The 13908-nt window shown below is 40.9% G+C and overlaps 1 protein-coding gene across 4 annotated transcripts in view; it reads left to right on the forward strand.

Moving 5' to 3' along the window:
• The window catches only part of SGSM3 (small G protein signaling modulator 3), an 80953-nt gene that overhangs the window by 39384 nt on the left and 27661 nt on the right, over nucleotides 1-13908 (forward strand). For 3 of the 4 annotated variants that reach the window (XM_063426403.1, XM_063426402.1, XM_063426405.1), the window contains exons 2-6: nucleotides 9378-9560; nucleotides 10766-10851; nucleotides 11920-11986; nucleotides 12698-12906; nucleotides 13797-13904. In XM_063426403.1, the coding sequence (XP_063282473.1) occupies nucleotides 9554-9560; nucleotides 10766-10851; nucleotides 11920-11986; nucleotides 12698-12906; nucleotides 13797-13904 (477 nt within the window). In that variant the 5' untranslated portion in view covers nucleotides 9378-9553. Of the gene's footprint in view, nucleotides 1-3522; nucleotides 3564-9377; nucleotides 9561-10765; nucleotides 10852-11919; nucleotides 11987-12697; nucleotides 12907-13796; nucleotides 13905-13908 lie in introns of those variants that run through there. The other variant, XM_063426406.1, reaches the window with a different exon arrangement.

A 13908-nucleotide genomic window follows, 5' to 3' on the forward strand; every position in this document is an offset into this window, starting at 1 on the left:
ATCATATTGCGAGGCCATACACTTTCCTCCCCCATCCCCAGTTCCCCCAGTCTCCCGCTGGCTAGCTTATCTAGCATGAGTAATCATGTCCCTCGTCCCTTCGAGTTATGTACCCTATCTCTCTCTAGGTTTGGGGGCACCCTTAGCCAGGGTCAAGGTGGAGGCACTAGTTCCCCAGAGTCGTTGGGCTTGTTATAGTTATTCTGGGTAAGCCTGCTTGAGTGGTCCCTTATATGCCTATGCCCCCCTCTCCCGTTTATGTAGAGTGTGGCTGCTCAATGGGTGGTTCTGGGCGTTGTGACCCGGTTTCAGCTGTCTTCCCCCACCTCCTTTTGTTCAACCGGTGCCCCCACCCCGGGTGTGCCCCGCCGGGCCCAGCCTGGGGGGCGGGCTCCCCCCAGTTCCCCTTGACATAAGTATGTGGACCAATTTTTGAGCGACTCTCATTCTCCCCTTGTGTCATCATTAGAAGTTCATAATCAGTCCAGTAGGCTACAGGGCTCCGCAGAGCCGGGCACCTGTGCCTTCGGTGCGCCCCCAGGTGCTTCTCTGCTATTGTGACTGGATGTGTCTCCCGTGGGAGGTATACTTGCGGTTCAGAGGGGTCTGCGCGGTGTGTCCAGTGTCTCTGGTCCCATTATTCGGAGAGGGTAGTGTGTATCTAGTCCACGGGTGGTGCTAGGCGGGTCCCTGGGATGGTAGGCAGGCAGTGCACGGTCCTTTACATGTTGGCGCCCAAAGGGCGCGTGGTCTGCTGTCTTGTTCTTCTGGGTCTGGTGGGCTTCTGCGTCTGGCGGTGTGCCTCGGGTGAAAACACGTAAGGGCCATCGGATCCGGCCATGACCGTTGTATGTGCGGTAGTGTAGTTCCCGTACAATGTCTCTTACATCGTCGTCGTTCTTCACTGTGAAGGAGCCAGTGCTTGTGGTGATTTGTATTCCGGTGGGGAAGCTCCATCGACACCTGATCTTGTTGGTCTGTAGTATGTGTGTGGCCCGGCGGTATGCCAGTGTCGCTGGAGATAAGTCCGGGTACAGTTGTATTTCCGCGCCGTTGTGGAGGATTTGTCTTTTATCCCTAGCGCTTTTCAGGATGTCTTCCTTCACTTGAAAGTGCATTAAGCAGCACACTACGTCCCGTGGAGGGGACTCCGGTGGGCCTCTGGGTCTGAGGGCCCTGTGTGCCCTAACTAATTCAATAGGCGTTGTGTTCGGCCGCTGTAAGAGGGAGTTGAAGATTTCTGTGAGGGTATCACGTATTGGGGTGGTCTGGTCTAATTCCTCCGGCACACCTCGAATTCTGAGATTCTGCCGCCTGCCCCTGTTGTCTAGGTCCTCCATATGGAGGGCCATTTGGCGCAAATGCCCTTCTTGCCGCTGTATTATGCTCATCCTTACACAAATAAAAGGCATTTATAATGTTAAATCTGATCACAGAATGGATTACAGAAAAATATAATTTAAGTCTCTTCTTAACAAGGGTTGTTGACAGGTCTGGTAAAACATTTTAGAGATCAATTATTACACAAGAATCTGTATAAAACAGACCCAATCACTTCAGTAATGTCCAATGCTGGAAAATGCATGTTCTGGGTGTGCCCCCAATCCTCATTTTTTTTTTCTTTTTTCTCAGAAAATAATGTATGGCTGGTTTTGTTTATTTTTAAGTGCAAACCTGTTCTGGATGACTGGAAAATTATCCATAAAAGCACAATCCTTTCAAAGGGCATGAGTGATTTTCTGAATATTCTGCTAAAAATAGGCTGCAGTTTTAATAATTTACCACAAGTTCCCTGTAGGAATAAATTTAAATACATTTTTGGTACCTACTGAGTTATTCACTATGTGTGGATCGTCGGGATTCCACAATTAATTTCAAAGCATAAACAAATACAGCCAAACTGTAAAAAATTCTCTGAGTCAGCTATATTTTTAGTTCAGCTATTTTTGACTAAAATGTAAAATTCACTTTGAGTTCCCAACAATTCACATTTGACTGTAAATTAGTCCTGCCAGGTTGCAAGGGTGACTGTTAATCTTCAATTGCTATTGGATGTTTGATGTTAAACCCTGATCTTATCTCACTCTATTTTTATTATACCATTCTTATACCACATCTTTTTTTTAGTTATCGTTTTGAGTCTTACCCAGTTTCATGTTCTATGGAACTCGTGTGGTATAAACCATGAAAACAACCCTTCAAAATGGAAGGAGAAAGTAGGCCTAAATGAAAACATGGTGGGAATATATTACCGTACAATATGAATACAGTCTATCAGCATAGATTGACGTTTTCAGAAGGAAATGTGTCTTTAAAACATTTCAGCTGCCGTGTCTGTCACCTGTTGGTCACTCGACTCCCTAGCATTATCTCTGACTTCACATTAAATCCAAATAGGCCTCTAGCTGGTCTCCGTGGTACCTTGTTTTGAGGACAGATGATACTTGTCCTATATGAGCTTACTGTTTGACGCTATCTGATTGATATTGATATATATCCTATATAAAATCCAATCCTGTGTGAATTTCAAGCCTTTGATGACAGATGTGAATTAAACAGGTTAGTTGGCGTTTATCTGCTATCAGAAGCTGTACGTCTATTCCTTATCTCCTCATGTGTTATTCATTGTTTGCTGATGTCATTTGTGTGCTCTTCCGACACAAAGCTGATGTTTTAATATCTGAACTATTCTTTAAAATATTATCCGTACAAGAGGTTTCCATTTATATCCTGTAACCACACACTTGCATTGACGGCCATTTTTCAATGTTTAGGAATAATAGCAGCAAAGATAAACTGTGTGTTTAGAAATTACAATTTTTTTTTCTTTTCCCCAATGGCATCAAAGCTCTGTAAATTCCTCAATCTCTTTAACATTTATTGCTGTGAACCATACACTCAGCCTGTGGGAAGACGTTGCGTTTGCAATTATAACGTGTCTCCGGATACTTGGAATCTTACAGAGTCTGCATATTAACCACATTTATATTTTGCAATAAAGTCTTTGAAAAGTAAACTTTTGATGATCTCACGGGTCTGCCGTGTACATATTTATAGGTGTGGAATATGCTAGTCTGTGAAAGCTATCCAGGCCTGCTCCACGGGATACTTTGTCACACAATGGGTCTTTATCGGAAGATTAAATGTCAACTTGACCAAATGACACAGTGACTGGCTGCAACTGTTCTTTTAAAAGCACAGGTCCACTTAGTCTGCGAGAAAGGTAGAACAGTTGCATCAAATAACTCCCCACTGCATGAATAGCATTACTATCAGAGCTTCATTACAGTATTTACATGCTAATTAAGTGCAGGTGCTTTCTTCATTGAATGTGGTGTTTACAGTTAAATAACAAGTTTGTATGTATATGAAATAGGGAGGCATTTATTGTGGGACATTATGCCATTGACGTTTATGCTTCAGCAAGATGTGTGTGTTTGTTTTTTTCACCCCAGGTGCTATTTTTGTGTAATCCCTATTGGTTCCTCTGCCAGTGGCCTTGGAGCCTGAGGGTTCTGCTCAGTATCTTAGCTGGTCCTAGAACTGCACTCTTCTGGACAGAGGTATGTCCCACCTGTAATCTTCTGAAGCCATTCTCCCATCTTAGGGCTTATAGCTTTGAGTGCTCCTATCATGATTGGACTACTACTGCCTTCAGTTTCCACATCCTTTTTAGTGCCTCTCTCTATTCCTGGTATTTGTCCACCCTCTCATGTTGCTTCATCTTGAAGTTCATGACGTCCTTGTGTATTGCCACATCTTCCACCACTGCAGTATTCCATTCCTTGACTACCACCACCACCACAATGTCTGGTTAGTTGGACAATACTTGCTTGTCTGGACTTTCCACAGGATCTTCGCACCGTATCGCTATGGACTTATAGCCCCAGCAACTTGGTTGTGACTCTTGGTGTGTGCTGTCCCTGCAGACATCTTGCACTAATGTTTTAGGTTGTCTCCGGGACTCTTTGCATATTCTGCACCTTGTATTCTGTCTGCTGTGGTGTGGTGCTTTCAGGGCCGTCTTTAACAGCTGCCCCGTTTGCCCTCTACCCACAACAATTTATTTTAGGATCACTGATCCAAAAATAAATTGTTGCAGGCAGTGGTCCTGCACACTAAGGGGGCAGCAGCATAGGGGGGTCGTGCCCCCTTCCTTGAGCCAGCAGGGAGATCAAAAGATTTCCCTGCCAGCTGTTACAAATTGACTCCCTGGTGGTCCAGTGTGCTGCTGGGGCTGCCACACTCCCACACGGTTCCGGTGCACTGTGAGTGTCAGATAACAGGCGCCGGGTTCCCAGCATGTTTTTCACAAAGCGCCGGAACCGGGAGGGAGTGCGGCAGCCCCAGCAGCACACTGGACCACCAGGAAGCGAACCAGTAGCACACTGGACCACCATGAAATGAATTATTGCCTCCCCTGCCTGCACAGAAGGTCAGCAGGTTTGGCAAAGCCACAAATAACCCTCTAACCCCCTAACCCTGTCTCTCTAACCCCCCATTCCCGTTTCACAAGCTCCTCTAGCCCTGTCTGATGGCTCCCCCCAGCCCTGTTGCTTGCCACTCTCCCACAATCACTTAGAAACCCTCAACACTCACATTTAAACCCCCAACCCTGTCACTCTCACTCCCTAGCTGTGGCATGCTCACCTACCCTCACACCTACTATCACTTACCCAACGGATGTCTGTGTATGTATCTGTGTGTCAATGTAAGTACCAGTGGGTGTATCTCTGTGTGTGTGTGTGTGTAGCTTTGTGTCTGTGTATTTGCATGTCTGTTGCTGTGTGTGTCTGTGTATCTGTATGTGTATCTGTGTGTGGCAGTGTATACACTACCGACAAATGCACACCTGCATTCAAAAGCCAACATTCACACACACATACTCCTTACAAAAACATGCTTACATTCAAACACGCACACATTGCTCAGTGCTAAATACAACCCTGTAAGGATGTGCAAACTGTAGATTCCAAGCTAGCAAAGCATTGTGGACTTGTACGATGTCAGTGTATATGTGTGTGTTTTAGTAGGTCTGTCAGTATGTGTGCCAGAGTGTGTATCAGCATGTCTGCCATTGTATGTGTCCGTATGTCTGTTAGTAACACACAGATTGCATTCCAGGGAGTGGGGAGGCAGGGTCCAGGGGGCCCAAGCAAATGCTTGACGAGAGTCCAACCGCTATTAAAGACGGCCCAGGATACTTCTATTGATCTGGTCCTGAGTGCTTGTCCCTGTTCTTCTAGGGTTAGTGCTTCAGTGTACCTTTAAAGTCTTCTTTTTGCAACCCCTTGGTAGGATTTTTTACATCCATTATCTGCTGATGGTACATCCCATCATAGGGTTTGTCTTACCTCTTCCATATATGTATCCTTAATCTGTTGTCTCAGGCATTCCCGTAGCAGTTTATCTTTAGGAGCCATCTTCATGATGTATTTGTGGATACTCCAGGTGAGGTGACTGATTGTAGACACACAATGTAAAGCTTTCTTCATGTCCACTTATCATGATGATCTGTCTGATGGCTCATCACCTTGGTATATGCCACATTTGATGTTCAGTAGTGTAATTGCCCTGGAATTGGCTCCTAGTGCTGATCTACAGATAAATAAAAAGTTATGCATTTTGGAATAAGGAACCCTCAAGTCACTTATACATGAAATAGGGATAACATTAAGTGAAATTGAGGGGACAGAGCTTGATCATTATTCTGGACAGATGTGGTCTTCTCATTTCACTCGCTCTAAACTGTGCTAAAGCAAAGAAAAGTCGGTGTAACCCTCTACTGCTGATACCTAGCAATGTCAGGGAGTCACCGGGTACCTGTTGGTGCACTTTTGTTACTTGCTGCAGCGGAGCTCCGATATTGTCCCTAGACTGTAATGTAAACACTGCATTTTCACCGTCAGGAACTGACTGTACTCACCAGAACTACGTTAACCTGTAGTAGTTCTGGCGACTATAGTGTCACTTTAAAATGAGTCCTAAATCATCGATAGGGGACATGCTAGATAACATTAGGTGACCAGGTACAATGGTTTCTTTGTATAACCATAGTTTAGTTTCTGATCTGTAATGCTGGTCGGGCTTACCTTTTGTTAGTCAATATCTGATAATGTTTCCTTAGTATTGCAGTGTTTCTTTGCTATATGCCTCAATCATAGATTGGGGGGAGGGGGGAAGAAACATTACATGAAAAGGATAATTACAGGTCACAAACGAGGCAACAGTATGCAATGTCGGTCTGCTGTGGCAAAAGCTAGTTACGGTGCTTTTGTAAATAAAATGGGGTTTTGATTCATGTGATCCAAATAAAATTTAGCTTTTTTTTACTAATCCATGGTAAGACCCCCACCTTGAATATGCGGTGCAATTTTGGGCACCAGTTTATTTATTTTTTTGTTTGTTTTAAAGAAGGATATTGCAGGACTAGAAAAATGCAGGGTCAAGCTAGAAAACTAGTAAGGGGGATGGAATACATTAGTAATGAGGAATGGCTTGAAAAACGTAATTTGTTTTCTTTAGAAAAAAGCGCCTTAGAGGGAGATATGGTAGCACTATACAAAAATATGCAGGGTCAGTCCAATCTGTTGTGTAACCTGTTATTTAGCATAAATATACAGCACACAAGAGGTCCGTCATTGAGGCTGAAAGAATGTGTTTTCGCTTAAAGCAAAGAAAACTGTCTTTTAAAGTAAGAACAGTAAGCATGTGGAATTCTCTGCCTAAATAAGTTGTGTTATCAGATGCTATATATAATTGAAACACAGGTTTGGATATTATTATTGTTGTTGTTTGTTTTTGCTTAAACAGAATATTAACCCCTTAAAGGAACACTATAGTCACCTCAATTACTTTAGCTAAATAAAGCAGTTTTAGTGTATAGATCAGCGTTGCCCAAACCAGTCCTCAATACCCACCAACAGTCCAGGTTTTGTTAGTATCTCCATTGGAATACAACAGGGAATTCCATAAATCCTGGAGTGTTGGTGGGTCATGAGGACTGGTTTGGGAACCACTGGTATATATAATTCCCCTGCAATTTCACGGCTCAATTCACTGTCATTTAGGAGTTAAATCACTTTGTTTCTGTTTATGCAGCCCTAGCCACACCTCCCCTGGCTATGATTGACAGAGCCTGCATGAAAAAAAAAACTGGTTTCACTTTCAAACAGATGTAATTTACCTTAAATAATTGGATCTCAATCTCTAAATTGAACTTTAATCACATACAGGAGGCTCTTGCAGGGTCTAGCAAGCTATTAACATAGCAGGGGATAAGAAATTCTTAATTAAACAGAACTTGCAATAAAGAAAGCCTAAATAGGGCTCTCTTTACAGGAAGTGTTTATGGAAGGCTGTGCAAGTCACATGCAGGGAGGTGTGACTAGGGTTCATAAACAAAGGGATTTAACTCCTAAATGGCAGAGGATTGAGCAGTGAGGCTGCAGGGGCATGTTCTATACACCAAAACTGCTTCATTAAGCTAAAGTTGTTCAGGTGACTTTAGTGTCCCTTTAAGGACACAACTTCTGGAATAAAAAGGAATCATGGCAGAATATTTCCGTCATGTGTCCTTAAGGGGCTAAAGGATATAATTGTATGCAAACAGGTTGTTGATCCAATGAGAAATCTGATTGCCATATGGAGTCAAGAATTATTATTATTTTTTCTGTGTGTGGCATTATTGGAATTGTCTACAATAGTTTTTTTTTTTTTTTTTTGGCCTTCTTTTGGATCTACAGTAATGGAATTCAGAGTTGAACTTGATGGCCTGTAGTCTATTTTTTAAACCTAGACAACTATGTACTATGTAGTCTAAGGCTGTGCACTGATTTTTGTGTATTCAAATCTCATGTCTTCAAATCTCCCACTGATTTCTTCAAATCTCATGCTAGATCATTATTACGGTTTTGATATTGCCAATACAGAGGGATGGAGATCTCCTTAGGACAGCAATTTATAGCGCTATCCATTGTTTAATTTTGGATCTGAAAGCCGTGGGGCTGTGGGCCTATGACACTTCTGGCCAATTCTAAACACAAAAAACACGTTGCAACGTTCACATTTGTCTGAGGCCACACCCCTAGCGGTGGGCAGCCTGTAGAGGCTATTTTTCATGAAGACCTGTGAAAATAAAAGGTCTTTAAGTTATGTGTCCTCACACCCAACATGATGGCATAGTGAAGCACTGGATTCAATGCTTCTTTGAGACGCTTTTGACTGGTGGAAGATTGTGATTGTCTCAGACATTGGATTGGACCAAATATAAATCCCTATTGATGACTTCATAGGAAGTGGAGTGACTGCTCTGAGGAGACTTGGGCTAGAGCTGGTGCTAGAATAAAGATCTAAGTAGTAACCGAGTATGCTGTTATTATATTTGTTAGAGTTCCTTTAATTCACTCCCTCTAATTATTGAGTAATGTTTTTGAAACACAAAGGAGGAAAATTTTCAAGGGAAATGTAGGTACTATTTTGGGACAATGGGCTAAATATGGGGCCCATGGACACCAGTAGAATGTCTCACAGAATTTAGCACTTTTCCCCCGAATAGCACCTGTTTTGCCTCAGTTAAAATAACTCCCTCCTTCCCCCAGTATCTATTGAGAGTAGTCATTTGAGTGTAGTTTCTGAGATGGGCGTGTATTACCCAACCCGCAGCTACAGTGTTAATCAGTTACGTGTCTCATTTCTTCTGTCCGCAAAGTGGGCCATAATACAATGAGTGAATTGTTTCTCCTGAGAAGACTTATTTTAAGAGATATCTGTTGAATAATTGACCCCACCCCCACCAGGCGATGTACATGGTGAAATTTCAACATTCAGATTTTATTGTAAAAGAAGCAAATGCTATTTTGAAGTGTTAGTGGGTCTTTGGCCTCAGTAACGGCATTTTATTGAATGCACTTTTATTTATTTTGATCCAAATGCAGCATGTTATTACAAAGATATTGCTATTATTAAATGTTTTTTTTTTTTTTTTTTTTTAAAAAGCTCATTGTATTTAAGTAGTCTTATCCTTGCCATAAAATGCACAATCTAATTTCTATGGTGAGACAGAACAAGACCAGAAAGCTTTGTTTTCCAAGTCGAGATACCAACTTAATAGTAAAAGTCAATGTCAAGATGCATTCCATTTGCTGGGGTGATGTTGAACAGTTGCAGAATGAATAACTGTATTATTTAGTGCTTGTTTATTTACATCTTAACATAGCGATGACTAAAGGCTCCCAAGAGAGCCAACATAGAACATGTGTGTGCTAGTCCTTAGGGTGACACATTATTAAAACAAAAATGAACCTACAGCATAGGAAGGAATGTGAATATGTACACTTGTAAACAAAGATACTAAAAATTATTTGTGTTTCCAACAGAGCCTTCTTAGCCTGCCATACGCCCGTGTGTATTTATGCCAAGTCCACGCCTCATGATCACTTACAATTCACCTCCTGATCTTCTTGGGACAACTACTTGAAGATTTTCGGCTTTTATCACCTGCAGATCACTCCGCGGGATCATCAGCTGGGTCGGCATCATTTAAACCGGCACAATGTCTGGTAAGGATAAAGGATTTGTTTTTAATTTATCTGCAAGGGCTGGATTTACATCTCGGGTACCTTGGCACAGAAAGTCGAAATGCCTCCCTTGGAGAGAAAAAAAAAATGCGTGGGATGCGGAACACTTTTTATTTGTAAATACTTTGTACTAGAAGAATACTGGCAGTAGCACTCATGTAAATAAAATGTATCTTAATTACTTGTGTCACTGCCAGTGGTGCTTTGGTTTATATTATTATAGTTATGAATGTCATAGAGCCAAAGGCCTTCTGGCATATGCCATTACTTTACTTATGAGAGCCACTGACACACATTTAAAATGTAAGCGAAAACAACTGACCGTTGAACTCCTAAGTAAAGCTTAATATAGGCCAGAAACTGGCACTAAAACAGTGTTGTATCAGTCCATAGGGAAAAGGAACTGGAGACTCTCTATCTTGCTATGTGTGGTGTCAGTGAGTGGCCAATTGAGGTGCTGGGTTGAAACAATTGGAGTCATCCAATCTCTGGTCAGAGAGCTGCTGGGTTGACGTCATAAAGTGCTTCTTCCTGTTATGTTGAAGATGTTATAGACCAGGAAGCCTATTCAGAAATCTGGCTTTGTACAGTGTTAAGTGAGAAATCGCGTTAAGAGTAAGGCTCAGTTTCACAGCTCTGTAGCACCATGGTTTGCTGATGCCATCCAAAGTTTAAAAACTGAATTTTAGGTGAACATGAGTGCTTTATCATTATGGTAGAGTGCATTGAAAGGGTTACTAGTAAACACAGGTAATGTACAGTCCCACCCACCATGTCTGACGACACAATAATGATATCCTTGTTATGTATCTTTAAAGGTATTCAAAGTAAGATTGCTTGAAGTAGCAGCTTCTGACTTTGCTATAAGGCAATTGTTTGAATGTTGATTGTAGAGTGAGGTACGCAATGGGAAGTCCATTACAATATAAATATATATATATATATATATATACACATATATATACACATATATATATACACACACACACACTATGTATTTTAAAGTTGAATTAATGGACTCACACCCATTGTAGTCTGTTTGTAATGTATGATTGTGTCTTTTAATATTGTTTCTGCTGGACATGTAATATGTCTACTCTCCTACTATCCAGAAACTATATACTATCTTTTAGAATACTTTTTCTGTTGTTATAGACTTTTTTTTTTTCTTCCTTTATAATATTTAGGTAGCTACACGCCATATCCAGGGGGTCCCTTCTCAGCGCTCACAGCCAGCATGTGGCCACAGGACATACTAGCGAAGTACACACAGGTAAGGTGAAATGTATCCGAATATGATGAACACTAGAAATACTATATAAATCATTTTTCAGAGAGGAAAAAAATTACCAATATTTTTTCTGAAGTTCAGTCTTATCTATTGTTGTATCCATCATAGAAATATGGCTAAATGGGTGATAAAACACAGGTATCTGTATGATTTTTTCTTTTTTTTTTATCACATTCCCAGAATGCAGTGCAACATTATGTAAATTAACTTTTGTCCTCAAGCTTAGATGCCAAAGCCTATTTCTGAGAGTCCTTAACAAACAGCATGGTGTGGTTCATTACATTCTAGGGCAGTGGTAAAGACTTTATACTTTCAGTTTTCTATATTCTAAGTGGGTTAAAAGGAACAATTAGTCCTGAAATAGCAATTGTTATTTCAAGACTATAAGTTCCCTTTGTCCACTGCGCATTGGTAATAAAAAAAGTTTACTCATCTTGTTTCCAGTGCTGGGTCTTCTCCACTTCCACCTCTGGTGAGGTCAGCATCCTAGCTCCTAGCGAATTAATGGATTGGAACTAGACAAGTGCAACCAAATACTGTGCTCCTCCAATCAAATGCTGCTATTAACAGCATTTAATTCCCAGGCCAAGTCTTACTCTGTTTGGAGGAAAAGGGACCACTATTGGCTATCAAGAAGACGGCCACTAGAGGGTTGTTTTACCCTGCAATGTAAACAAACCGTAGACCTGTAGATGTCTGCTTTAGTATTTTGGCAATCCTTTCCTAAATTTTCCCTTCAATTTTTCTTGGCCAAGGTTCTCTGTCCAAAAGTCAACTCTTAAGAGCAATAAATATTACAGTAGTTCATGCTGCCCTGCGATTTTTACTATTTTTGAAAGTGAAAAGTCCATGTTACTATTTTGTGGCCCACGACATTTAGAAATCATTTGAGTCCTCATGTTCTTAAATTTAAATCGCTTAACTTATCTCTGTATACAAAAGGCACTTCCTTTTATAAATGTATAATAGATGTAAATGGGTATGAAACATGGGGATTGTTGGCTTTACAGTTCTGTTTAAAAAATAACCATTGTTTTGTCCACTATTCAGAAGGAGCAATCTGTGGAACAGCCAGAATTCCGCTATGATGAATTTGGTTTCAGAGTGGACAAAGAAGGTTCGTGTTTGGTCAGGCTATTGCCCTTGTTGTGAAATGGCATAGCAATGCAACAGTATAGCAAAATATTTCCGTATTTCAAGCAGCAATAGATATAATTATTGCAAATTTCACTTATATATATTTACACATTTTTAAATGATGAAAATCAGAAATAGTCCATATAAACAAAGAAATAAAATAAAGACATGAAGCACTGACTGTGTGCTAACAAAATAAATAATAAACAGCGATGCTAGAAAATAAACTGATAAAATACATTTCTAGAGTCAATGAGATTGTGAGATTTGGCAGACAGAACCACACTGCCCATGGCTTTCATGGTACATCTTCATCCGATTCCCAATCCCTTTTCCCATTGCAACAAAGTCCGCGCCGAGCCCAGGGGTTCTCACAGCACGCATCCTCTCTGCTTGGCCCATTTTTATATCTCCATGTGAATTTGTCAGAATTCAAAGTGAAAAATAAGCCACCTGAAAAAATATTGGTCTTGTTGAAGTTCTCCAATTTTGTCTCAAATTAGAAATTTACTTTGAATGGCTGACCATTTACTTTAGTGAATATCACTGTATAACTAGTTTTTCTATTTGCATTTTTAGTTTCCTCTTTCTTCAATGCTTCCAACCATCCCCGGTCCCCACATATAGTCATACATTGCTCCCTGTTTTATATCTGTCTCCGTTTTCAGCTGCTGTCTTTTTGTTGTTGCAGATGGTGCGGAGCCTAATTCCAGTAAGCTTTTGAGTATCCCACTCACAGAGGACCCTCAGCAGAGATTAAAGTGGCAAGCCCACCTTGAATTCACTCACAATCATGATGTGGGGGACCTAACATGGGATAAGATTGATGTTACCCTCCCGCATTCAGACAAGCTGCGCTCACTTGTACTAACTGGAATCCCCCACAGTATGAGACCGCAGGTATTGCATTTGTCATGGGGTGGGCATCCGTCAAAATGGGTTAAAGTTACTTGGTAGTGAAACATTTTAAACTTTGGTGTTAAAAAGTTAGTGTCACACAATACAACAGAGAATTTGAAGTTGTCTGAGCTGGACTGACGCCTGCTCCTAAGACCTAAGCTATGGTGTTATTGTTAAAGTTCACAACATTGGCATCTGTTCTCTTTGGTGTGCCATTACTATGGTGGTCTCTTGTAGCAGTGATTACTAAACTATGCAGACTTTTTACATTTTTTTTGTACTGAATCTCACATTATGCCTGACCGAGTCACAAGCATCTGCAGGGTCAAGTACATCCATTGCGATCTTTAACTGTTTGTTTGTTTGTTTTTTTATTCATTTTTTATCTTTATTTTTATGTAGTACATTATTTCCCCCCCTTAGCCTGGATAATTTTAGTTTCACTGCTGAAACACATTCTAACACTCCATGGCAGTTTAGTTAAATCACAGTTGTAAGGCTCCTAGTGGATGTTGCAGGTCAATCTTACCGTAATTTCCAAACTCTGGATATTGGTAGTATAATAAAATACATTTGGTATTAAATTACATACACAAACAGTGGCAGGTCAAAACACTCGTGGAGGGTACCCTTACTTCTGTCACCAAGTTGCAGATAAAAACATATATTGTAAGTGCAGGACTTATAACTAACAGTGGAGCACTGTTTTGGAAGGAATATCTTGCCGTCTTGCTATAGTGATATATGTGACGTCAAAGCAGCAATGTTTTTTATCTTAATCTCTAGATATTGTCTGCCTTGCAACTAAACTAGGTGGCGGTTTTCCTGGTTTGCATCATTTAGAAAGAAAAAATACACTAATTTGCTTTCCATCGCGATTTCTTCCCTAGCTATGGATGCGACTTTCTGGTGCCCTGCAGAAGAAGAGGAATTCAGACATGACATACAGAGATATCGTGAGGAACAGTTCAAATGATGAAAATCTGTCCGCCAAACAGGTAA

Source organism: Pelobates fuscus, chromosome 7, assembly GCF_036172605.1.
Source record: "Pelobates fuscus isolate aPelFus1 chromosome 7, aPelFus1.pri, whole genome shotgun sequence".
NCBI lineage: Eukaryota > Metazoa > Chordata > Amphibia > Anura > Pelobatidae > Pelobates > Pelobates fuscus.